The sequence below is a fragment of the Patiria miniata genome, unplaced genomic scaffold (assembly GCF_015706575.1).
Source record: "Patiria miniata isolate m_02_andy unplaced genomic scaffold, ASM1570657v1 HiC_scaffold_14, whole genome shotgun sequence".
Classification (NCBI taxonomy): Eukaryota; Metazoa; Echinodermata; class Asteroidea; order Valvatida; family Asterinidae; genus Patiria; species Patiria miniata.
In genome coordinates, this window is record NW_024037052.1 from 13,539,059 (window position 1) to 13,566,399 (window position 27,341).

The following is a 27,341-nucleotide window of genomic DNA, read 5'->3' on the forward strand; positions in this document are numbered from 1 at the left end:
CCATTATTTCCATCAATAATTAGGATTTAATGAAAATGCTAATGACATACTATGTAATTATACATGTAGTCAGTGACATTCCAATTGTACACCTTTTAATCACGTAATCTAAGAATTTCTCGTTCGCTTTTTCCTCTACCCCTTAAAAATAATTTCATCAACTTCAAAATGGAATAGAAATAAAAATTGAAGTAAATCAAGTACTTTTTAAAAATCCTTTTTTAAAGTGTTAGTTTATAGGCCCTTTGCGTTGTTTATCTTTCCTTATTTTGCAGTGAACATTTTTTTTGTCATAAAAGTGAAATTGGTTCATGTTTGGAATAAATATCTCACAAAACTGAATGAGACAAATAAAAGGATTTGTTTGGTAAATGAATATATCCAATTCATCATAAAAGCTGCACTTTTCAATAGTGCAAAGTGGGGATTATCATCGATGGTTTGTTTGGCTGATTGGCTGTTAATTGATTTAAATCTTTATTTAACAATTGTTTTTTGCACCATATACAAGCCATTTCTAAAAAGTTTACCTTGATCATCTGCAATCACATGTCTTACATGTACTTTTAAAAAAAATTGATTTAAATATTTATTTAACAATTGGTTTTCTTCGCAGTATATACAAGCCATTTCTAATACGTTTACCTTGATAATCTACAATCATATGTCTTACATGTACTTTTTTTAAAATTGATTTAAATCTTTATTTAACAATTGGCTTTTTTGCAGCATATACAATCCATTTCTAATAAGTTTACCTTGATAATCTACAATCATAATATGTCTTAGGCCAAAAAAAAAAAGTCTCCGGTTTCTGGTATGGAGCTTGCCCAAAAAGTGGTGCGGCGACGCGGCTTTTTCTTTTGTTTTTACCTGTTTTTTTTGCTTCAAATGTCGGCTGATGACTGCAAATGGTGCCCGACTAAATTTAGTTTAATATTATGGGAGACCAGAGAGGCCACATAAAGCTTATTCTCGATCATAACCCCATCTAAAAACACGTTAAAATTGTGCAGCAGCAGGATTCCAGTCAAACCAGTGAGTTTGGTGGTTTTGAGACATCATCTTTCATTGAAAAAAAAAACTTTTTCATTTTGCCGACGCGCATGGCTACGGCGACGCGCGCGCATACCAGAAACTGGAGACTTTTTTGGGGGCCTTACATGTACTTTTTTTTTTTACTGAATATACCATTAATAAAAATAATAGAGAACATTCACCAAATTCGAATAAAAACCCTCCTATGCATACACACATTCTGTGCCAAGATGTCCTTTCAGTTAAAATCAATCAAGTGACTGTTTTCAACAGTTCACAAGCTCCCTGCCAACAAAGAACAGGATTGACTGGCTGTGACTGCTTATGTAACTTGACACGGCTATGCCTTGACTGTAGGTGATTGATAAGCCAGCTGTGTCTACCACTTGCCTGCTTTTGTCTGTTGACTGAGTTTGACTAGTCAGAGTGCTTCTTCGAAATATGATCTGACTGTTGGTGACTAGCCTGTGTAAAAGGCATGGCAGGGAAGTGGATGGAGTTTTGACTGTCTGTGACTGTTTAAACAGTTGGATGATTACAATATAGGATAGAAAGATGTTAAACTTTGTACAAAATTAAATTCCATTATTCCATTTTCATTGACAGTATTGATTAATCAAACAGCTGGTTCATTTGACATCAATTGGTAAATATAAATGATGCTAACAACGGAACTAGCTAATCGACCTGTCACGGTTTCCGAACATTATAGTCTTGACAATACCTCACCAAATATCTCAGTTTTGTGTTTTTGTGTGGAATTTGTTTCCCACACAAAAGCCACAAGGTGTTGTGGCTTGAGAATTTTGTTTGGGAAGTGTCTCTTTAAAGTGACCTTTAAATGTAACTGACTAACTACTTGAATAATTAATGAAATAACCTAAATACATACATTGTTGCGAGCTTCAGTCAAATTTCTGTCTCTCTTTCTCACCCATTCATAAAAGTAAACATAAGGAATGTTAAAGAAGGTTAAATGTATTTTTATTTTTTCTTATATTTTTTTTGGTGATTTTTTTTGGTGATTTTTTTTTGTGATTTATTTTTTTTTTGAATTTTTTTTTGAATTTTTTCGTCCGGCATATATTCATTAAAAGTAACAACTGATACATATTACAAATTTACAAATTGACTGTCAATTGAGTAAGATATAATGTATTTTTTTTTTTTTTTTTTTGATTTTTTTTTTTTTGATTTTTTTTTTGATTTTTTTTGTCCGGCAGATATTCATGAAAAGTAACAACTGATACATATTACGAACTTACAAATTGACTGTCAATTGAGAAAGATATGTATTTTTTTCTTGTACTATTTTCTCTTTATCATTGTAAACATTCATGAAAATAAAAACCTAAGAACTAAGATTATAATAATAATATATAGACAATTAAAGCGCACATTCTATCCATCTACTCATGGCGCTGCAGCAATACATGTACAATGATTAACATTGCGAAAACTGAAATCCATTACAAAAAAAACAAGTTAGACACAGTATGCTTGTGTAAGTAGCTGTGTCTTAAGCTCTGTTTTGAGTAAGAACTAAGAATTGAAAAGTAAAATCAGATTACAATCTGAAAACTGACAGTTGATAACGAATGAAATACCGCAGCTGCCTGATGAAAAAAAACAAAAAAACCTAAGAACTAAGAATATAATAATAATATATGGACATACATACATGTACATACGTGTATAAAGTGCACATTGTACATTACTCATGGCACTGCAGCAACACATGTACAATGATTAACATGAAATCCATTGCACAAAACAAGTTAGACACAGTATGATTATAGCAATGTCTTAATTTCTGTTTTGAATAAGAACTAAGAATTGAAGAGGGAAATTAAAATGAACATCTGAAAACTGACAGTTGATAACTGAAAACTTTTAATCAGTTATTATAAATTTGACCAAAGACATTGACTAGAGTGGGATCTAATTGCTCCATATAGCAGCCAATATCTTTTTCAACTTTTTAATTACGATACATACATTCATCCAGTCAGTTTACCTTTGTGGTTTTCACTGAGCTATCTTACTACACTACATGACTCAAATGGGATTAGCTCCTAGACTCTTTATCTACAGTAGCAATTGTTGGATTACTTTGTCATCTATTTCACAAATTACTCTTTAGTTTGATGTCTCTGTCGAGAAAAAAATCAATCTGAGCTGTCTTGACTATATAATCGTTGTATAGGAATGTATGCGGTTGCAGGCCACATAATAGTTTCTTGTCCCCTTGCTTTTGTTGAACACCCAGTTGCAGTGTTGACCAGGATCTTGGCGGGGGGGGGGGGGGGGGGGGGGGGGGGGGGGGGGGGGGGGGTGGGCAGGGGGCTCATTCACGTTCATTAACAGTCTCATTTTCCTTCCATCTTGTACTGTTTACATTTCTTGCCTGACATAGTTCCCTATGGTGGGTGTGCTCCATTACCTCTATTCGTCATCAAGCCGCAACTTGCCTAAGTCATCTTCTATTTCTGATGTTGCCTTTGGGGTTGTGCCACCAGTGCTCCTGCGTGATGATTTCTTGGATTCCGAGCTTGGTGTGGTTCTTTGGCTCATCTTAAGTGAAAATTCCTTCAGTGCTTCTTCGTCTGGAAAGCAGAGGTTTTTCAGTTCATCTGGTACTGGATTCGTTTCCTTGCTAAATTCACAGGCCTCAAACACTCTAGTGCTTGCATATTTATGTTCTTCGGACATGGCTTTGATTCTCTGCTTGATTTTCTTGATAAAACCTTGAGTGGTAATGACCCATTCCGTTGGCACAGGAAAGTTTAGCTCTTTTGCTTTTTCCTTGGGTACTTTGTGTCCAAGTGCAGCCCTTATCCTTTTTTCCACCTCCAAAACTGGTGTGCAGTCAGTTGGGTGAATGGGGAGGCAGAAGAGCACACCTGCAGCTTTCGGACACTGGTATTGTTTATTTACGAGACTCTGTACAGTCTCCATCCGATTATCAGTTCCGGGCGTTGTGTCAACTTGAGTGTACCCGATCTTGCAAAATTTCCACTCTTCCTGGCTATCCTTCAAGTCAAACGGGTAGTTTACAACATCACAATATATGATAGGCCTCTTTGCCTGACTTATGAAGTTTTGAGAGTGATCACGTTGACCTTTGTTCAGTTCATCTATCAACTCATTGCCATTTTTTCCTGTCCAAAACCAACGCTTGAAGTCCTTGAGGTTTTCTTCATTGTTCAGGATCAATTCTTTCCATTTTGGTATTGAATTACTTGCCATGATGAAGGCTGTAATTACTATGCTTCAAGATGGTGCAATTATTGACAATACTCCACCAGGACTATAAATATTCCTCTGATAGCTGTGTAGGTGGTTGTGGCCTTTTATAGTGTCTGGCTTGCTTGCTGAACAGAGGGAATGTTTTTTTATGATCATAATGTACTTGACGTACAGTGGAATATGGACTAGTTGATTCTTCAAAATAGGGGAGTACATGCACTCCAACATCAAAGCATGCCAATGTTCTTTCTCCCATCTATAATTTGATTGTATTGTAGTAACTCACACAAGTGTGTAAGCACCTTCAATCGTGGACCCCCTGTTGTCCTTCTTTTGTTTGTACACTAACTTTTTTAGGAAGACATCCCATATGTTCTGTACACGATCGTCAATTGTGGACCTTTGGAAATTGTGGACCCTATTGTCCTCTATTGTTCAACGTCCCCTACTTTAATGCAAATTGAAAACAAGCCCAATTCATTTCTGAATCTTTGTTGGCTCAAAGTGGCAAAATTACTCACTTTTGTACTGAACATTTCTTTTTCTTTATAGAGTTTTGTGAACTAAATCATTTTTGAAGGTTTTATTCCAGGATCCCTAATAAGGAGAACAGTTCATTGATAAGTGACGAGTAGCTCCATGCGAGACCCCAGTAAAATAACATAGAAAAAGTAAATAAATAGAAAGCAAACAGCGCACTAGTCCTAGTTGATAGAGTAATAACAGTGTGATATAAGGCATCTGTATTAAAGGGAAAATACAACATTTGCAAACATCAAAAAATAAAACCACCAAATCATTTTGAAATACCTGCTGGACTGTTCGTGAATGACAGTGTAAAGCATCCTATAAAATCATGGCACCTGGTATACTGTCATTTTCAAGAAAAGTGGTATTTTTGTATCAATTTCCAACGCTGATCGGCCGATCAGCGTTGGAAACAACTGGCTTTTTTTTTCAAATACTGGCCCCAATTGACCATCGCACTTGTTTGCAATTGATTACAAACCTATGAACAGGTACGAACCAGCTAGACTGGTTGTCTGACCTTACAATTCCCCAATGTATGTAAACTGCTCTGTTTCTTCTTATATGGAGTCAGGGAACCAGACTACAGAAAAATGATTGTTTTCATGGTTTTTATAGCATTTTCGAACCCAAAACCTCGAAAAAGTCAGTGTAACTATATTTGCTATATATTTCCAACCCCCCCAATTCCATCCATTTCTGAAAATTACAGCAAAAGCAAATGATGTATATTCTCTTTAAAGTTTGTATCCCACTCTCAGGAATCTGGCCAATTGGAAATTGTTGAAAATCTGGTTTGCTAAAATGCAAAGTTGAAGCTCAGGGAAATGTATATGAGTGTCCTTAAACCTAACTCCCTAGTGTCTTTACTAAGTACAGACTACAGGACCAAGTCCGCCAAAATCCATCACTGACCCTGCTTCACATATTAGCTTCAGGACCAAATTTGCTGAAATCTATCACAAGACGTGCGCCACTCATATAGGTGGGTTTTGATGGGCTTGGTACTCATGGCTTGCCTACCAAAACCCCCAAAATCATGAAAATGGGGAGATGGATTTTGATGGGGAGTTGGGAAGGTTAGGGTTATAAGCTGCATTTCAGAGCTCTCTGAAGATTACTTGGGAGGGACCTGAACCCATGACCTCCTGCTCAAGTACAGACATATCTTTACCATTTAACCATTCAGCTTGCAAATTAAATGTCACATCAGTTCCGCATGATATTAAAATAGATTCAGTAGTTTAATTGGCTTTGAATTCAGGGTCGTATTGAGATCAGTTTGGTGCGACGTAAAAGAACCAACATGTAAAGGCCAATGTGGTGAGAAAATGATACTGGTTTCCATAGTTGATCTCTTGTCTTCTGAACAGTAATTCTGTCAGGAAGAAACTGCAGGTCATGTGGGGGTCAACATGAGGTCAAAGTTCATCCTGTAAACCCCTGGCAACATAAAGTGAAACTAGATCTATTTGCCTTGGATTATGTGAAAGTTTTGAAACTCACAAACTAATTTAAGGTTCTTTTTTTCTTTTTCTTAATATTTTTTTTTCAGGGTGAAAGAGCTACCTTCTGTTCATCCCCAAATTGGAAAATACACTCGTCCTGACAAACCGTCCCCTTTGACATTGGAAAGCATACTGCCTGAATGTGGAGTAAAGGTGAGATTCCCTCTGGCTTTATCTTTCTCCCTCAGTTTTTCTATAAGTTGCTGGTTGTTCCCACGGAAAGTTGTTACCAAATTGAATAGGTGGTATTCAATGGAAAGTCAGTTCTGGGCGTTTCAAGTTTTTGTCCGCTTCATTACGCCTATTCAAAGGGAAATGACATGCAGTTTTTTCTACAAACATCCCACGCATTCTGACTCTATGGCATCATTTTTTTTTTTGGGGGGGGGGTTTCTGGCAATAAAAGAGTTCCACTATCAACAAGGAAGCTAGTAGCAAATAATAATATACAGAACTGATACTGGACTGTGGGAAAAAATAAACCCTGGATTTCTGTAGAATAGGACAAGAAATAGTTCCTCTTCAGAGCATTATACAGGGCGGATAAAAAAAAAATCTGAGATATTATTGCTAATTTGAACAGAAGTAGGGCACATGTGAATCAAACAGAGATACCCTCTGTTAGGGTTGAATCTCCTCTTTAAAATGACACCCTGGTCATGTCATTACATTCATGGTTGACTGAGCAGTGACCGATTTTATGAAAGGGTCTATTAAGAGACTTGCGCCACTTTTCAATTGTGGTTTTTGTTGTCAGTTGTCACAGAGTGAAAGGCTATGGTTGCCAATCAAGGCAGGTGGGGGAAAAAAAGAGATTTAACCATGAAAAGTGGCACAAGTCTTATAGACCCTTTCATGAAATTGGTCACTGCCCAGACAGCCGTGAATGTAATCACATGATCAGGGTGTCATTTTAAAGAGGAGATTCAACCCTAACAGAGGCTATCTCCCTTTGATTCACATGTGCCCTACTTCTGTTCCAATTAGCAATAATATCTCGGTTTCGTTTTATTTATCCAGCCTGTACATAGCTCCATAATGAACGCATTGATCTAATGTTTCATTCTTACGAACGTGACAATTTCTTAGTTTTCATTCAGTAGAAAATTTGCCATGTTATGCGATGTACATTTTGGTATTTGGTTTTGCACTTGACTGATAAATTGTTTTTAGAACAGTGTACTGAATGCTTTTTGAGAGCTTATGCAACAAAGAAAAAAAAATAGAGAACATTTGGGTGGGACTTAATGCTCAGTATGTTTGACTGTTTCGGTATTCAGTTATTCAAAGTTGGATTTGATTGAATATTCACAACATACCAATCAAATTTTTAGATGTGCCATACACCAGCCGAAATGGAATGCATCAGTTGCTAATGGTCTCCCAATTTTCTTTTTAAAAAATTGGTTAAATATCAGTCATTTCACTACCTCTACTTTACATTACTTATATCTTTGTCATTCTTCAACAACTTCAGGAGCATGCGAATACCTGATCAGTGACCAGTTAAAGGGAAGATACCACATTTGCAATCATCAAAAAACAAAATGATCAAATTATCACGAAATTTCTTACTGGACTGTTAGGGAATGACAGTCTAAAACATCCCGTAAAATCATGGCACCTGGTGTGCCGACATTTTAAAGTAAAGTGGTATTTTTGAATCAATTTCCAAAGCTGGTTGGCCAACCAGCATTTGAGAAAACTGGATTTTTTTCAATTCTGCTCCTTGTTTTTTTTTATTTAATTGTTCCGCATTTGCTTTCCAATTGATTACACACCTGTGAAGGGGTACAAGCATTCTAGACTGATTCCCTGACCTTACATTTCCCCAAAGTCAATAAATTGCTCTGTTGCATCTTAAGTGGGGTCAGGGAATCAGACTACAAGAACATGAGTGGTTTTCTTTGTTCTTCCAGCATCTACGAACCCAAAACATGAAACAAGCCAATGTAACAATATTTGCTATAACATACTTTTCCCTCCAAATCCATTTATTTCTGAAAATTACAGCAAAAGCAAATCCTGTACATTCCCTTTAAGGCTGGCGCATGTTAAACTTGATTAGCACATTTTGAGTATTTTGATCAAGTCCACGAATAATCAAATACTAAATTATAAAAAAAATGCACAGCCTTACAATATCCTGATTTTATATTCCATATTTGGTTTTCCTTGTCACTGCACACATGTTTCTTCCTTTGTATTTACAGGAAGCTAAGGGTTTGAGTTCCTTCTGGACAAACTACGGAAAGTTTCTACCGAGTCTGGAATGAGGAAATATCCGTCGTGTCCGCCAACAAGATGAAAATGAAGAGTGTTTCATGACAGCACTTTCTACTCCCTGATTTGTCGGGCACACAACTGACCCATCCACACTCACTGCAATTTGGAAATCTTTCAATATTCAAACCCTTTCCCCTGACTTCAGCTTTTGCATCATAAATGATTTGCTAATGTCAGACTTGGAGGTTTTTTATTATTATGATGATTTGTTCTTAAAATGAAATGAAGTGGATTCTCCACTGGCACTTGTGTAACTAACTGTACAGGGCGAGTCAAAAAGTGAGTGACCGAGTCAGAACAAGCAAGCGCAAACCTCCACCAAGGCTAAACAATTCCCCGCCATATTGTGAGTACAGTACACCCAAAAGAAACACTCGCATAAATGGTGAAGAACACTTGAAATAAATCCTGCATCCAGACCAAGATCCGGATCACTTCCAAAATTTAATCGAATTTTATGTGCAAATACATCCATAACTGTTTGAGTTATCTTGTTAACAGACAAACCAATAAGATAGATGTGGGGATTAATAAGATTGTGGGGATTGATTCATGCTTGCAGAAAATTTAATGTCCTACCTGATTGTAAAGTCACCAATGTGATCATTTAAGCATCCTGTGAAATCGCAGCTCCTGGTATGCTGTCATTTTCAAGAAAAGAGAAATTACCATCATTTCCTATGATGGTTTAGACGGAGGAATTTGCAATCAGTTCCATATCTGTAAATGAGAACCATTTTCCCAAGTCACAAACTGGGATCATACCACACAAGGTTTCAAGTCAAAAAGTATCAATAAACAATTTGGAAGGGACGGAGGGCATTCAACGGACCCTCTTTTTCTTGTCGATCAAAACGAAGATGTACTTTCACAGTCTTCCCAAAAGGAATATGTATTTGAGCTGAAATTTCGACAGATTAGTTTTTCAATATCCTGCTTCACATTTGTTGTTCCTTGAATTGGCACAAAATGTTTAATTTTTTTTTCAAATGGTGTCCATTACCTTTAACTTGTGTACATAAAGAGAAATTGTCATGGAAAATATTGGTTTCTCAAGTTTTATTCTGATAAATATTTTTATGTATTCATGTATTTCCTGAATCCAATTTGAATAATTAATTTGCCTACTGTTTTAAGTATATGTAAATATGTATTTATTGTCTGTGTTTACAGATTTTACAGGGCATCGTGTTTTATTATAATTTTTTTATGTTGAATTTGTATACTATACTGGATTAACAATAAATATTTGATTCCATAGTGCCTCCAAAACAAAGGCCTGCGTGTCAGTTTGTATATTTTGCTTCTCCTTTTTTTTGGACAGTCATAGAAATAATTGAAAAGTCATGCTCAAATCCATAAGTTGGCACTTTTCCAACATATAAACATGACATCCAATTCCCAACGAATTCCCTTTAAGTCGATATCCTGGAAAACAGCACCTGTCATTGTCCCATTTGTCCGGTCTGCAGTTTATGACGGGTTGCAAAAACACATCAGAAATTCGATTCCATGTATTGTTTGTTTGTTTAGGAGGAGGCAGAATCGAAGGGCCAGGCACTGGATGTGGATTTCCACAGATTGTGAAGGCTGCAACCCAGTAAATAAATCCCCATAGCCACGTCTTTCATTTTCTTTTCAACTTTTGGTGGGTTAACCGATGACTTTGAGAGAAATTCTCAGCCAAAGTAAACCAGCCTAAAACGAATTATGTTTCCCAAACTGGTAGCCATTTTGAAAAAGGATCCCTCCACCACATGGCTAAATAGCTTCACTTTCGGACCCAATTCATCAAAAAATGCTCAGAATTGGAAGCCCCAAGTCCAGGCCAGAGGTACAGGGCCATTTTATGTCTCCAATCCCCAAATTCCATGCCTCTCAGAACTCTAAAATGTTGAGAGTATAGGCTAACTTTTATAATTCGTGAGCTCGGCGGACGGTTCTCTGGCCTACTTACTGGGTTGCACCCCTGAAGTGGATGTGGCATGAGACAGCAAAAAATACTTGAAAGAAAAGGAAACGGTGGGTGGATGTACACCCGTGGCCTGTCCTTTTATAGCTAGATTACCCATCAGCAGATTCATTGCGATGTTTAGATTAGACACTAGTGCAGGTTCAGCATTGTGACAATTTCCATTGTTTTACGAGTTGTTACTAGTGTATGGATGCTTTGCTTAGAGATACCGAATTCACTTACAAGAAACTGGACTTACATTTTCATCTGTTGGAGTGTCTTGATTGATGTGTGACTTCTTGAATACTCTTTTGTGAATGTACTTTGATACAAACATATTTCAGACTAGATGTTGATCTGCTTGATTGTGAGTAAAGAGTGAAATCACCTTTTAATTTGAACTTGACTGATTGACAAAGTTGTGATGATGTGTACATCTAGGGTTGTATCGACGAGTGTGCTGTGGGGTCTGCTACTGTGTCTGGCAGCAGTAGGTGCCCAGCCGAGGATTGAGATCGCTCCTCAAACGACCACCGTCGTCGCGGGACGCACCGCTATCCTGTACTGCAAAGTCGTCAACAAGGGAATGTACACGGTCACCTGGATCAAAAATAACAAAATAATCAGTAACGATGGGTCCATTATATCCACAGCAGTTCCCTCTACTAGATACTCCATAGTCGGTGACCCCATCCAAGGCAACTACGACTTGATGATAACTGAGGTTTTTACTACGGAAAACAACGTCCCGTTCCGTTGCAAGCTCCGTGCGCCACCGTCGGGGGGTGAGGACATTGTTTCAGAATCGGCGTATCTGATCGTTCAGCATCCACCAGGGGAAGGTTGCCCTCAATGTTCCCCTGATAACCGTAGCACCACGGGGTTACAAGTCGGTCAGCAAGTGAACTTCAGCTGCTCCACGGAGAGGGGAGAGCCGGCAGCGCGTCTGAACTGGACTCTCGACGAAACGGAGGTCCCAGCACAACTGACCGAGTCACCTGGGTATATTAAACTGAACTTCGCCATCAATGTCGATGTGGAGGACGACGGGAAGAGTTTCATCTGCACCCTGACGCACGAACTTATGCCAGAACTGAGGGCTTGCGAGGTAGGACCTTTTGATGTGGTCTACCCGCCCGTAGAGACGACCATCTCAGCCACGCCGCTTGTTCCCAAGGAGGGCGGGACTCTTGTCCTGGTCTGCGGTGCGACGGCTAACCCAATCTCGGATATTTATACCTGGTACATCACCCCGCCAAGCCCAGAGATTGGAGACAGCCAAGCAAGCAGAGAGGATAGACCCGGAGCTACCGGAAGTTTATGGGTCCTGAGAGATGTGGCTTACGAGGATGAAGGCACTGTGGTTGTCTGTGAGGCAAGGAACGGTCTAGGAGCACTCAATGCCTCCTTCACCATTGATGTCTTCAAGCAAACCACGCCTCCCCCGCGCCCAACACCACCCCTTGTGGTCCCAACCAAAGCCCCGCCTCCAGCCACTCCTGAGCCTAAATCTGGTGACTCCCTGATCACAGCTCCTTACGTCATCATTCTCATACTGATAGCTGCGGCCTTGCTACTACTGACCATCGCTTTGGTCATCTTTGTCGTTAAGAGGAAGAAGCGACCGACCCAAGCCGTCATCACAGTGACTGATCTAGACAACATCCACGCTGACGTGCATTCCTTGGCTTCCTTCGGTGGCATCTCCCGGACAGGCACGCCTTATCTCGACCGTGTCGACTATGAACTCAATCGTAGTCGCTCCCACAGCAGGGACATGTTCGACAGCGTCAGCTTGGACTCAGCCTCCATTAACAGGTCGCACTCTCGAGACTCCCCTACCCACAGGAAGTACAGTGTCGACTCCCTAGGCAAACCCCTCCGTCATGATCATGGCCACCATGAGTACCGCAGCCCCAGCAATGGGTCTCCTACCCACCGTCCCGCCAAGCGCCTTGACTCATCCCCCATCAAGGAGCGCAAGCCAAGCGACTCAGCTCACAGTCAAGCCGGTCGCCCCTTGCCCAAGATCGCGGAGCCGATACAGCAGAACGAGTACGCCGAGCTAACACCGATCTCAGCCCGTAAGCGGTATAACGAATCGTTGACGTTCTCATCAAACCCTTGAATGACTCCTACCCACCCCTCCATTCTTCTAATAACTGCATCTGTGGTCGCAAGATGTCCCACGTCGAGGTCTGATGCTGGTATCAATTAGTCTGGTGTCGAAGAGTCGAGTGCGGTATGATCAAAACTTTACTCGTTAAGTTCCCTGATCGTAAGGTCCAAGAAGACCAGAACAAAACCATTGGTTGCTGACAAAAATACGTGAAGGACCAGTCCCTTACTCGTGGTCAGTTTGTGCATCTGAAGGACTTTTGGTCACTTTCTGCCACTCAAGACTATTTTGCATATAGTTTTGTGATGTGAATACTATGAATTTCCACCTGGCTGTGGTAATGAGTAACAAAATGGTGCACATGTATGAAAAACAAAATTGCAAAAACAGCTGCAAAATTGCGAATCAGTAACCAATATCATGGTCAAAGTGGACTCAGCATCCGGGAGCTGAGGTCAAAGGTAATGGTGAAAATGTCAAAGGTCAAAGGCAAAAGGGCTTGAACAAAAACGTAAAAGGCTTTTGGTTCGGTAGGTAAAAATCCTTGTAGCACTGTAACGTTGGGAAGAACTTTAGCCGTGACTTTCTTTTCTTTTGACAAAAAAATCTCTATCAAACCAAATTGCTCATCTGGAAGGAATCAGTCAAACGTGAATGTCGTGGTGTAAAGATAAATTGGTGACGATAAGATTGCAAAACAATCGAGTAGCCAATGTATGTCTGAGCAGACGGAGAACAGCATTTTTACAAAATAATGTAATGAACTGAAAATATACTAAAAAGAGTAAAAGCGGACGAAAAGTTGTATTTTTTGTTTGCGTTTTCCGAAAATTGACAGTCTGCTGCAGAGAAAGTTTACTTGTACAGAGCGTTCTAGTCAGGTGGCATATGGTCGGAATCGTGACCGACTGGTCCAAAGCACCAAACTTGGCAGATAGATTCTTATAGCCCTAGAGAAGATATTTAGAAGGGGTGACACCTGAAATTCTTTTGGGAAGGGTGCCTAATTTGCATAAATCGTTAATCCCTGCCGTGTTATATATTTATTCCCATATTTGGGTATATTTTTAATTTTTTTTTTTTTTTGCAAAGTGTATTTTGGTGATTCTACTTGCATATTCTTACTTCAATAACATTTTGTAAAACATATAAGTGACTGAATAATTAGGAGGACATAATAAACAAAAAAATTGCTACCATTTTACCCTAAAGTTACGCGCATTTACCTTTTCCTCATATATCATCAACTAGTCTCGCCAAACGTGGGTATTGATGAGCTTCAAATTCACAAAGTTACTTACTGGCATAGTTACCCTAACAAAAATAAGTGGGAAATCAAGTGAAAATTGATAACATCTTGATGTTTAGCCCAAAAGACCAAAAAAGGGGAGAAAATGTGGTGTCCGTAAATTGGGCTAGTACGGGAAGGGTAACGTGGGGACTTGAACAAGTTCAACGAAATCCCCCTAAATAAGAGATTATAATTGTTGTTTACAATAATTTTGTCTACGCCAAAACGTTTTCTCAACAATAATTTTGGAATTTCCTTGAACTTGTTCCAGTGTTCCATGTTAGGCAACCCTTCACCTACTTGTTAGCCCAATTTATGGACACCTCGTTATTTCCCAGTTTTTGTTTTCTGGGCTAAATATCACAATGTTATCATTGTTCACATGATTTTGCATAAGGTTTTAATAGGGTAACTGTACCAGTAAGCTACTTGGTGAATTTGAAGTTCATCAATGCTGATGTTTAGCAAGACTAATTGATGATATCTGGAGACAAGGTAAATGCGCGCAATTTTAGGGCATAATAGTAGCCATTTGGATCGTTACTATGTCCTCATAATTATTCAGTCACTTATATGCTTTGGAAAATGTTATTTAAGTAAAGATATGTAAGTAGAATCGCCAGAATACACTTTTCAAAAAAATAAAAAAATAGAAATATACCCAAATATGGGAATAAATATATTACACGACAGGGATTAACGATTTATGCAAATAAGGCACCCTTCCTAAAAGAATTTCAGGTGTCACCCCTTCTAAATATCTTCTCTAGGTCAATAAGAATCTACCTGCCAAGTTTGGTGTTTTGGACCAGTTGGTCACGATCTTGACGAAAATTAGATCTAAGCCACCTGACTATTCGTATCATGAAGTAACACGATCCCCATCATGACGTCATTAAGTTCGATTGATATCAGTTGCGTAACTGGGGTTTCACTTGAAGGGGAAACTTGGGGAGGACTCATTTTTGATAGGGGCACACAAAATTAATGAATTTGGTCATAGTTTAAAACAATCTGACGGTTGGTGCATTGGGGGGGGGGGGGCATGTCATGCCCCTCTTAGTTACGTGACTGATTGAGATATTTGAAATTGTAAAATATATGCAATAAATGTAATGTGCAAGATATTTGTGACGGGCATTATTGAAACCAGAAGATTGTTGACATTTTTTAATGTTTAAAGATAAATGAAAGTGCTTTATAAACTTGCTTTTAGAAACTAACTTACGAAATGATATGTTAGAGGTAGTCAAACTTAAGCTAAAAACACACAAAAATTTTTTTGAGGAACAAAATCGATGTAGACTGGGTAAAGACCTTTCTTTCGCAAATCTTTTTTTTGCGTGATTTGAATTACTGAATAAGCTCACGCTCATGAGCGTCGCGACGGGGGGGGGGGGGGGGGAGGCAAGGGGCGCTTGCCCCCCTGGACAAGCAAACAACCCCCCCCCTCCCCCCAAAAAAAGAGGGGGAAAAAAAAGAAGAAAAAAAGAGGCGCGAAATCATATTGTTGTTAATTTCATGGGTGGGGGTGGGGGGGGGGGGCAAATGTCCTTCCCACCCTCGAAAGAAATTGTCAATCGGGAAAATGCTGAAAAATATAGGGATCTTTTGGGGGAAAATATGCTTTGCCCCCTCTAGAGAAAATTCTGGTGACGCCCATGTGAATAAGATACAAACACATGCACACATACGTGCTTACAAAAGAAATGTCAATGAATATTATTGTTGGGCTTATCCCTTAATTAGTAAAACTGAAATTTCGACTTTAAATATTTATGGAACTTAGTATAGTTTTGATCTTTTTAGAGTGACATACATGAATTGAACTAAATTTGGAAAGATGGATGCTCTCTTTTTGAGTGTAGACCACAAGAAGAACCGACAATTGATGACTTTAAGCAAAAATAGTTTAAGCAGGATATCAACTTTTGAAGATTTACATCACAAAAAAAATGATGTGTCAATATTGATATGTGATTAATGTGTTTTGCTTCTTCTTCTTAATATGTACTTGTAAAACCATATCATATGATGATTTTTATAATTTTAATTTTTTTTTTATATATATCTGAGAACTTTTAATTTTGCAATAAAATATATTAAGTAAAATTAACTTACATAAAGTTTCTTATTTTTTGTTCTTATTGGGTTTAGTCAGTGTTCATTGTTCTCGGCTTCCGAGAACAAAACAGTGATCGTTTTCATGAGTTTGGGATCATAAGGATGCATGACGGGTAGATGGGCGGTTACTTACGACTTCGTTGTAGGGGAGGAACCCGGTTGAGCTGGACTTCAAAATAGGAGTTTAGCCCTCGAAACCTTTAGCTGATGGAGCTGTTTTGATTAATGTTCTTTTATTCGTGTCATTGTTTCAAATCTGAAGTATACATATTGGAAAGTATGTAGTATTCAGACGCCACTTCTTTGGTTGTGTACAAAGTCTATGAAGAGTCAAGAAAATTGAGTATTGAAAATTTTTCAGTTCCAGATTTATGTCTTTTCAACATTTTTGCAATGACTGACCTTTATATTATTGAGATGATAATGAAGAAAAATGTGGCGTCAGATTGCAACATTCTTTCCTGTATATTTTCTGGGCTCTTCAACATATCATCCCAACGAATTTTCATTCTTTTTTTCCGAATTTGTTTTTTTTTGTTTGTTCAATTTTGGGCCTCTGCATCATCATCTGAGAAAATATATTGTGCGTTTATAAAGTACTGCTGCTCAAGGCGCTACATCATTTATTTATTACCCTGCTCATTTGGGTCAATGAAACATTCTAAAGACAATCTCAGCTGCCTGGGGAGTATACACTGCTCGATGCTGTCATTTCGGCGCAAAGCAGCTAGAATCAATCACAGCAAGGTACCCACAACTCCATGGGAGGAGATCTAGAGAAGCAATGAGTGACAAAGTGCCTTGCCCAAGGGCACACGCACCAGACCCCAGGCTGGACTCGAACCCACAACCTGCAGAATTACCCGCAGACCACGAATTCAATGCTCCAGTCCAGACCACGAGGCCACGGCACTCCACATAAATATAAAAATATACATATAAAAAAAAACATACTTTCAGGTGGCCGCTCAACAACGCCATGACAGTAATTCTGTGCAGAAGACCCAATCATTAAATTAGTTTTCCACACGTAAAAATTAAAGTTGATACCCCGAACTCGTCACAAGCGGATTGTTTTCTCCTAACGAGTTTTCATTTTGTTTGTTTGTTTTAACGGAAATGCACACGTTTTTCTTCCTTAGTATTTACAGGAAGCCAAGGGTTTGAGTTCCTTCTGGACAAACTACGGAAAGTTTCTACCGAGTCTGGAATGAGGAAATATCCGTCGTGTCCGCCAACAAGATGAAAATGAAGAGTGTTTCATGACAGCTCTTTCTACTCCCTGATTTGTCGGGCACACAACTGACCCATCAATACTCACTGGGATTTAGAAATCTTTACATATTCTAATCCCCTTTCCCCTGACTTGAGCTTTTGCATCATAAATGATTTGCAAATGTCAGACTAGGAGTTTTTTTATTATTATAATAAATTACTTGTTTCTTGAAATGAAATGAAGTGGATTCTCCACTGGCACTTGTGTAACTAACTGTACAGGGTGAGTCAAAAGTGAGAGACCAAGTTAGAACTAGCAAGCACGCAGAGAGCGCAAACCTCCACCAAGGCTAAACAATTCTCTGCCGTATTGTGAGTACACCCAAAAGAAACACTCGCATAAATGGTGAAGAACACTTGAAATAAATCCTGCATCCAGACCCAGATCCGGATCACTTCCAAAATCTAATCGATTTTTTTTGTGCAAATACATCCATAACTGTTTGAGTTATCTTGTTAACAGACAAACCAATAAGATAGATGTGGGGATTAATAAGATTGTGGGGATTGATTCATGCTTGTAGAAATGTCCTACTTGATTGTAAAGTAACTAATGGAAAGCATCCTGTGAAATCGCAGCTCCTGGTATGCTGTCATTTTCAAGAAAAGAGAAATTAGCATCTTTTCCTATGATGGTTTAATAGACGGCGGAATTTGCAATCGGTTCCATATCTGTAAAATGAGAACCATTTTCCCAAGTCACAAACTGGGATCAAACCACAAAAGGTTTCAAGTCAAAAAGTATCAATGAACAGTTTGGAAGGGACGGAGGGCATTCAACGGACCCCTCTTTTTCTTGTCAAGAAAAACAAAGATGTACTTTCACAGTTTTCCCAAAAGGAATATGTATTGAGCTGAAATTTCAACAGGTTAGTTTTTCAATACCCTGCTTCACATTTGTTGTTCCTTGAATTGGCACAAAATGTTTATTTTTGTTTTCAAATGGTGTCCATTACCTTTAACTTGTGTACATAAAGAGAAATTGTCATGGAAAATATTGGTTTCTCAAGTTTTATTCTGATAAATATTTCATGTATTCATGTATTTCCTGAATCCAATTTGAATAATTAATTTTCCTACTGTTTTAAATATATGTAAATATGTATTTATTGTCAGTGTTTACAGATTTTACAGGGCATCATTTTTTATTACGTTATGTTGAATTTGTGTACTATACAGGCTTGCAACTGTTCCTTGGATCAGCTAATTTCCTCTTTTTGTTTACTTCCCATGTGTGCCATTAAAAATAGCAAAACACCCTACAAAGTCTTGGAAAGATTTGAATTTCCTCTTTTTTTGTGTGACTTCCCAGTGCATGCCTGACTATACTGGATTAAAAATAAATATTTGATTCCATAGTGCCTCCAAAACGTAGGCCGGCCTGTCAGTTTGTGTATTTTTCTTCTTTTTTGGACAGTCATAGAAATAATTGATAAGTCATGCCAAAATCTCTAACTTGGCACTTTTCCAACATATAAACATGACATCCAATTCCCAACAAATTCCCTTTAAAGTCGATATCCTGGAAAACAACACCTGTCATTGTCGGATCTGCAGTTTATGACGGCTTGCAAAAAACACATCAGAAATTCGATTCCATGTATTTGTTTGTTTGTTTGTTTTAGGAGGAGGCAGAATCGAAGGGCCAGGCACTGGATGTGGATTTCCACAGATTGTGAAGGCTGCAACCCAGTAAGTAAATCCCCATAGCCACGAGTGATAAATCCCTATACTTCAATTATTTGTTTAAATACTCAGAACTCTCACAGGTGTTCGGCTGCACAGAAATATGATAATCAACACGTCATCTTTCATTTTCTTTTCAACTTTTGGTGGGTTAACCGATGACTTTTTGAGAAATCTCAGCCAAAGAAGACCACCCTAAAACGAATTTTGTTTCCCAAACTGGTAGCCATTTTGAAAAAGGATCCTTCCACCACATGGCTAAATAGCTTCACTTTCGGACCCAATTGCATCAAAAATGCTCAGAATTGGAAGCCCCAAGTCCAGGCAAGAGGTACAGGGCCATTTTATGTCTCCAATCCCCAAATTCCATGTCTCTCAGAACTCTTAAAATTTTGAGAGTACATGTGTATATGCTAACTTTTATAATTCATGAGTTCGGCGGACGGCTCTCTGACCTACTTACTGGGTTGCACCCTGAGGTGGATGTGGCATGAGACAGCAAAAAATACTTAAAAGATACTTTTAAAAAATATCTTTTTAAAAAGAAAAAGTCAATATTTGGAATTTCTGATCGGTAACAATGACCACGAAAAACCAAAACTTGATTGCATCATAATTTACAGAATTGGATGATCGTTTTCCAGGCGGAGTAGGCCTATTTACATTTGATCACACAACAATCACCTTGGAATCCAGCCCTATCATCCTAGTTGCGGCTTCCGTAAACGATCTCACTGCGGTAGCTAGAACGGAACAGAAACACAGCTCAGACAACACCCAAGCAGGAAACAGTGGGCGGATGTACACCCGATGCCTGTCCTTTTATAGCTAGATAACCCATCAGCAGATTCATTGCGATGTTTAGATTAGACACTAGTGCAGGTTCAGCATTGTGACAATTTCCATTGTTTTACGAGTTGCTACTAGTGTATGGATGCGCTTCTTGGAGATACCGAATTCAGATACAATTTTGAGACTGGACTTATATTTTGATTTGTTGGAGTGTCTTGATTGATGTGTGATTATATAACTTCTTGAAAACTCTTTTGTGGGTGTACTTTGATACAAACATATTTCACACTAGATTTTGATCTGCTTGATTGTAAGTGAAGAGTGAAATCACCTTTTAATTCGAACTTGACTAATTGACGAATTTGTGATGATGTGTACATTCTGGGTTATATCACCCAGTGTGCTGTGGGGTCTGCTACTCTGTCTGACAGCAGTGGAAGCCCAGCCGAGGATTGAGATCGCTCCTCAAACGACCACCGTCGTGGCAGGACGTACCGCTATCCTGCACTGCAAAGTCGTCAACAAGGGTATGTACACGGTCAACTGGATCAAAGCAACAAAGTGATCAGTAGCGATCGGTTCATTATAGCCTCAGCAGTACCCTCTGCCAGATACTCCATAGCTGGTGATTCCATCCAAGGCACTGACTACAACCTGATGATCACTGATGTTTTGACATCGGACAACGCCCCGTTTCAGTGCCAGCTCCGCGCGCCGTCGTCAGGGGGTGAGCCCATCGTTTCAGACCCGGCGATACTGATAGTTCAGCATCCACCAGGAGAAGGTTACCCGCAATGTTTTCCTGATTACCGTAGCACCACGGGGTTACAAGTCGGTCAGCAGGTGAACTTGGCTGCTCCACGGAGAGGGGGGAGCCGGCAGCGCGTCTAAACTGGACCCTGGACGGAGCAGAGCTCCCAGTAAAACTGACCGAGTCAACTCCAGGGTTTATTGAGCTGAACTTCGCCAGGAATGTCACCGTGGCGGACGACGGGAGGAGTTTCATCTGCACCTTGACGCACGAACTCCTTCCAGAACCGAGGATGTGCGAAGTAGGACCTCTTGATGTGGTCTACCCGCCCGTAGAGACGACCATCTCAGCCACGCCGCTTGTTCCTAAGGAGGGTGGGACTCTTTTCCTGATCTGCGGTGCGACGGCTAACCCAATGTCGGATATCAGTTATACTTGGTACATCACCCCGCCAAGCCCAGAGATTGGAGAGAGTCAAGCGAGCAGAGTGGATAGACCCGGGGCTACCGGTAATTTATGGGTCCTGAGAGATGTGGCTTACGAGGATGAAGGCACTGTGGTTGTCTGTGAGGCAAGGAACGGTCTAGGAGCACTCAATGCCTCCTTCGCCATTGATGTCTTCAAGAAAACCACGCCTCCCCCGCGCCCAACACCACCCATTGTGGTCCCAACCAAAGCCCCGCCTCCAGCCACTCCTGAGCCTAAATCAGGCTCCCTGATCACAGCTCCTTACGTCATCATTCTCATACTGATAGCTGCGGCCTTGCTGCTACTGACCATCGCTTTGGTCATCTTTGTCGTTAAGAGGAAGAAGCGACCGACCCAAGCCGTCATCACAGTGACTGATCTAGACAACATCCACGCTGACGTGCATTCCTTAGCTTCCTTTGGTGGCATCTCTCGGACAGGCACGCCTTATCTCGACCGTGTCGACTATGAACTCAATCGTAGTCGCTCCCACAGCAGGGACATGTTCGACAGCGTAAGCTTGGACTCAGCCTCTGCTCTGGTCAACATTAACAGGTCGCACTCTCGAGACTCCCCTACCCACAGGAAGTACAGTGTCGACTCCCTAGGCAAAACCCCTCCGTCATGATCATGGCCACCATGAGTACCGCAGCCCCAGCAATGGGTCTCCTACCCACCGTCCCGCCAAGCGCCTTGACTCATCCCCCATCAAGGAACGCAAGCCCAGCGACTCGGCCCACAGTCAAGCCGGTCGCCCCTTGCCCAAGATCGCGGAGCCGGTACAGCAGAACGAGTACGCCGAGCTAACACCGATCTCAGCCCGTAAGCGGTATAACGAATCCCAAATGTCGGTGACGTCCCCTGAGTCTGGCTTTGGAGAAGATGACGTTCTCATCAAACCCTTGAATGACTCCTACCCACCCCTCCAGTCCTCTAATAACTGCAACTGTGGTCGCAAGATGTCCCACGTCGAGGTCTGATGCTGGTATCGATTAGTCTGGTGTCGAAGAGTGTGGTATGATCAAAACTTTACTCGTTAAGTTCCCTGATCGTAAGGTCCAAGAAGACCAGAACAAAACCATTGGTTGCTGACAAAAATACTTGAAGGACCAGTCCCTTACTCGTGGTCAGTTTGTGCATCTGAAAAACTTGTGGACACTTTCTTCCAAGACCATTTTGCATATAGTTTTGTGATGTGAATACTGTACAATGAATTTCCACCGGGATGTGGAAATGAGTAACAAAATGGTGCACATGTATAAAAAAAATTGCAAAAACAACTGCAAAATTGTGAATCAGCAACCGATATCATGGTCAAAGTGGACTCGGCATCCGGGAGCTGAGGTCAAAGGTTATGGTGAAAATGTCAAAGGTCAAAGGCAAAAGGGCTTGAACAAAAAAGTAAAAGGCTTTTGGTTCGGTCGGTAAAAATCCCTGTAGCACTGTAACGTTGGAATGAACTTTAGCCGTGACTTTCTTTTCTTTTGACAAAAAAATCTCTATCAAACCAAATTGCTCATCTGGAAGGAATCAGTCAAACGTAAAAGTCGTTGTGTAAAGATAAATTGGTGATGATAAGATTGTAACACAATCGAGTAGCCAAGGTATGTCTGGGCAGACGGCGAACAGCATTTTTACAAGTTAAATGAACTGAAAATATTGTAAAAGCTACCCCCAAAAATTGCGTTTTCCGAGAATTGACAGTCCGCTGCAGAGAAAGTTTAGTTTTAAAGAGCGTTCGTGTCATGAAGGTGTGACACGATCCCCATCATGGTTCGATTGAGATCAGTACTCAGTAGCGTAATAACTGGGGTTTTACTTGAAGGGAAACGTGGGGAGGGCTCATTTTCTGTAGGGGAACACAATGTTTTTGGTCAAAGTTTAAGACACTCTGACGGTTGGTGCAAGGGGGTGGGGTGGGGGTGGGGAGGGAGAGGGGGGGGCAGGCCATGCCCCCTTTAGTTACGCCACTTGAGATATTTTATATTGTAAAAATATGCAGTAAAGTAATGTGCAAGATATTTGTGACGGGCATTATTGAAACCAGAAGATTGTTTTACATTTGTTTTTATGTTAAAAGATAAATGAAACTTAGGGGGTTGAGGGGGGCCATGCCATGCCTCCTTAGTTACGCCACTGATTGAGATATTTGATATTGTAAAAATATGTAATAAAGTAATGTGAGAGATGTGACGGGCATTATTGAAACCAGAAGATTGTTGACATGTTTTAATGTTAAAAAGATAAATGAAAGTGCTTTATAAACTTGCTTTTAGAAAATAACTTACGAAATGATATTTTAGAGGTAGTCAAACTTAAGCTACAAATACGTACATTTTGGGGTTTTTTTGAGGAAGCAAATCGATGTGGACTGGGTATAGACATTTCTTTTGCAGTCCTTTTTTGCGTGATTTGAGTTACTGAATAAGCATTGGCGTCACGGGGGGGGGGGGGGGGGGGCGCTTGCACCCATGGACAAGCAAAAAAAAAAAGAAGAAGAAGAAAAAGAGAAGCGAAATCATATTGTTGTTAATTTAATGGGCGGGGGGCAAATGTCCCTGCCCACCCTCGAAAAAATGATCAATCGGGAAAATGCTGGAAATTATAGGGATTTTTTTTGGGGGGGGGGAAATGTGCTTTGCCAACCTCTAGAAAAAATCCTGGCGACGCCCATGTGAATAAGATACAAACACGTGCACACATACGTGCTGACAAAAGAAATGTCAATGAATATTATTGTTGGGCTTATCCCTTAATTAGTAAAACTGAAATTTCGACTTTAAATATTGATGGACTTCAGTAAAGCTTTGATCGTTTTGGAGTAACACCCATATGACTTGAACTAAATTTGGAAATATGGATGCTCTCTTTTTGATTGTAGACCACAAAAAGAACCGAAAATTGATAACTATAAGCAAAAATAATTTAAGTGGGATATCAACATTTGAAGATTTACATCACAAACAAATGATGTGTCAATATTGATATGTTATTAATGTTTTTTCTTCTTCTTCTTAATATGTACTTGTAAACCTACATGATGATTTTTACAACTATTTTTTTTATATATATTTCTGAGTACTTTTAATTTTGCAATAAAACATATTAAGTTAAGTAAAATCCACTTATATAAAGTTTCCTAATTTTTGTTCTTATTCATTTTTTGTCAGTATTCTTGGCTTCCGAGAACAAAATAGTGATCATTTTCATAAGTTTCGGATCATAAAGATTGCATGACGGGTAGATGGGCGGTTACTTACGACTTTGTTTTAGGGGAGGAACCAGATTGAGCCGGGTTTCAAAATGGGAGTTTTGCCTTCGAGACCTGTAGCTGATGGAGCTTTTTTGATGCATTTTCTTTTATTCGTGTCATTGTTTCAAACCTGAAGTATACATTTTGGAAAGAATGTTGTATCCAGACGCCACTTCTTTGGTTGTGTACTCTGTGGAGAGTCAAGAAATTCATGTCTTTTCAACATTTTTGCAATGACTGACCTTTTTGAGATGATATTATGAAGAAAAAAAGTGGCGTCAGGTTGCAACATTCTTTCCTATATATTTTCGTGGCTCTTCAACATTTTGTCCTAACGAATTTTCATTCATTTTTGTTTTGTTTTACGAAAAATTATTTTCGTTCTATTTTTGGCCTCTGCATCCCTCTGAGAGGAGAAAACATGTGCATTTGTAAAGTATTGGTGCTCAAGGCGATACATCGTTATCATTCTGCTCATTGGGTCAATGAAACATTCTAAAGACAATCTCAGCTCCCTCGGGAGTATACAGCTCCATTCTTCCATTTCAGCGCAAAGCGGCTAAAATCAACCACAATAACCATCTCTGCCCTCACAGGTACCCATTTACTCCTGGGTGGAGAGAAGCAATGAGTGACAAAGTGCCTTGCCCAAGGGCACATGCACCATGACCCCAGGCTGGACTCGAACCCACAACCTGCAGAATTACCCGCAGACCACGAAATCAATGCTCCAGACCACGAGGTCACGGCACTATATAAATATAAAAAAATAGATATAAAAAACATACTTTTCGGGTGACTGCTCAACAATGGCATGACGGTAAATCTGTGCAGAAGACCCAATCCTTAAATTAGTTTTCCACACGTAAAAACTAAAGTTGATACCCCATGCTCGTCACAAACGAATTGTTTTCTCCTAACGAGTTTTCATTTTGTTTGTTTGTTTTAACGAAAAAAAAAACCTACTTTATTCCGATTTTGGGCGTCTGTAACTTTCTGAAAAAGGGCTTTCATGTTGTGCATAAATGAACCCCATAACGAGAATCGAATTATTGTCTGGCAGCTAATAATTCGAATTTTGTGAAAGAATAACGTCGGTGGATTTTTTAGTTCGATGTCTCATTCAAAAGTGAACAACTTGCATATATTGTTGTTAAGATAGCAATTGGAAAACAAAATCTATTTTCGAGTTGAAACTCCAAAAATAGCACAGGGAGCCATCTTTAAAATGAGAAACGTGAGAGTCATGTGGTCGTCCGCAGTGACCTTTGTCCTCAAGTTTGTTGGGTTTTACATCATACCGGATGGGAGATATTTATCCAGCGGAAACAGAGACTAGTCAGTCAGTGTATCCGTTTCCCGCAAAAATGAATCTTAAAGTTGGAGGTTCTGACCTGCATTGGAACCTTCCAGAGCCTTTCAGCCGGAAATGCAAAGACCGGTCTGTTTTTATGACTGATGTATTCCATAATAGAAGCGTGCTTAGTCGGTATTATGGAAACTGTTAACTCAGTCAGACGAAGCGTTTTGTAATTCACAGGCGCGGATCCGGGGGGGGGGGGGGGGGGGGGGGGTCCAACTCCCCCCCCAGCTCTGGCCCCCCCCCCAAAAAAATCATAGAAATTCATTAAAAATAATGCGACCCCCCCTCCCCCCCCCCCCCCCCCCCCCCCCCCCCCCCCCCCCCCCCCCCCCCAATACTGTTAATAATGTCCGCCTGTGCCCAAAATACGGTTAGAGGCAGCTTGGTTAGGGGTATTTGTACAGTATTATGTAATATCGTGTTAATAATCGTCGGATTTGAACAGCGCCCCCATTTAAAGTATGGTACGAGTCCCCCCTCCCCCCCCCCCCCCCTCCCCTATTGATTTTCGGAAGCTATGTGTCCGGAGAGAAAAACATGTCTACATTTGAGAATTTATGGCTGATGAACCCCGCCCCCTCAAAAATTCCTTGATCCGCCCCTGATTCATTTCACACTTCTCGAGCCTGTGCGTCATTTAGTGAAGAACATTTTTTTCCGGATGGAGTATATTGATCAAACAGAACAGAGACTAGTCAGTTGGTGTGTCCGTTTTCCGCCAAAGTGAATCTTTTCACAGGTTCAGAGCTGCATTAGTTTTCAACATGTGCAGAATATTCCATCAGTAGGCCCTCCTAACAATGACATTTTGTTAAATGCAATCCTTGAAATGTACCTTTGTATTCCATTTAACTTTATTTGTACTCTTCATGTTCCCATTTGAAGGTCCTTTTGGTGCCTTTTTGGTTTTTATGTTATGAGCGCAACTGTGATGTCATTCAAGGCATGCGCAGAAACTTAAGTTTCACATCTGCTTCAGCATAAAAAGTCACCAGCACTTTTGGGGTTTACTTGTGTTTTTTCTACTTTCAGTGGTTCATTGTTGTTTCGGTATATGGCGGTACGATAATGAGAAAATTGTAGGCACAAATGTTTTCAATAAGCAGAATTTGGGTTTAAAAATTCGAAGAAAAAAACCTAATCTGAAGAGTGTGTTCCTAAAATGACATCATAACAAAAGCGCCTTCAGTTGTCAGTAAAAGCATGAAACATTTATAATGTTTAAAAAAGTGCACTTTGAAAAATGTTTAAGGAAAACGGATTTCTCATACTGTTTTTATATACATTTCAGAAGACTACATATTTGCCACAAATATGAAACAGTGCAATTTTCGTTTCATTGACTCTTTTAAGCTAGATTGACCAATAAAATGACCCCTTCTTGACCGCCCGGCCCTTTTCTTATCTCAGAAATGTAAATACCGGCCGATTTTCAAGACATGAGGTACACCTATGTTCATAAAAACAATCATGTTTTTTTGGTAAACATGGTTTCTCAGACGAAGCGTTTTGTAATGATTCAGTCCTCGCCTTATCTCAACCCTTTTGTGTGTTTTTGAATTCAGAACATTTTCCCGTTTTCTGAAAAGTTTCGTAGTCGTAGAGCGGATCATGGTTTTGAAGATGGCACGAGGCTATCTCACCCTCATGGGCGTC

The 27,341-nt window shown here is 39.9% G+C and overlaps 3 protein-coding genes and 1 long non-coding RNA gene across 4 annotated transcripts; all 4 read left to right on the forward strand.

Annotated features, from left to right (window-relative positions):
• The first annotated feature begins 6,357 nt into the window (after nucleotides 1-6,357).
• On the forward strand, nucleotides 6,358-9,881 carry LOC119722159. The gene is made up of 2 exons (XR_005270422.1): nucleotides 6,358-6,476; nucleotides 8,537-9,881. It is a non-coding gene; the product is annotated as an uncharacterized LOC119722159 (long non-coding RNA).
• A 787-nt stretch (nucleotides 9,882-10,668) lies between these two features.
• On the forward strand, nucleotides 10,669-13,537 carry LOC119722158 (cell adhesion molecule 3-like). Its single transcript, XM_038192206.1, has one exon. The coding sequence runs from the start codon at nucleotides 10,988-10,990 to the stop codon at nucleotides 12,689-12,691; it is 1,704 nt and encodes a 567-aa protein (XP_038048134.1). The 5' UTR covers nucleotides 10,669-10,987; the 3' UTR covers nucleotides 12,692-13,537.
• Nucleotides 13,538-20,220: 6,683 nt separating this feature from the next.
• Nucleotides 20,221-21,731, forward strand: LOC119721806. Its single transcript, XM_038191763.1, has 2 exons — nucleotides 20,221-20,403; nucleotides 20,666-21,731. The coding sequence occupies exons 1-2, from the start codon at nucleotides 20,221-20,223 to the stop codon at nucleotides 21,695-21,697; spliced, it is 1,215 nt and encodes a 404-aa protein (XP_038047691.1). The 3' UTR covers nucleotides 21,698-21,731.
• LOC119721807 lies at nucleotides 21,699-22,975 on the forward strand (the record flags this gene model as incomplete). The annotated part of the gene is made up of 1 exon (XM_038191764.1): nucleotides 21,699-22,975. A coding segment is annotated over one exon (351 nt), but the record flags the coding sequence as incomplete, so codon positions are not given.
• Nucleotides 22,976-27,341: the final 4,366 nt, after the last annotated feature.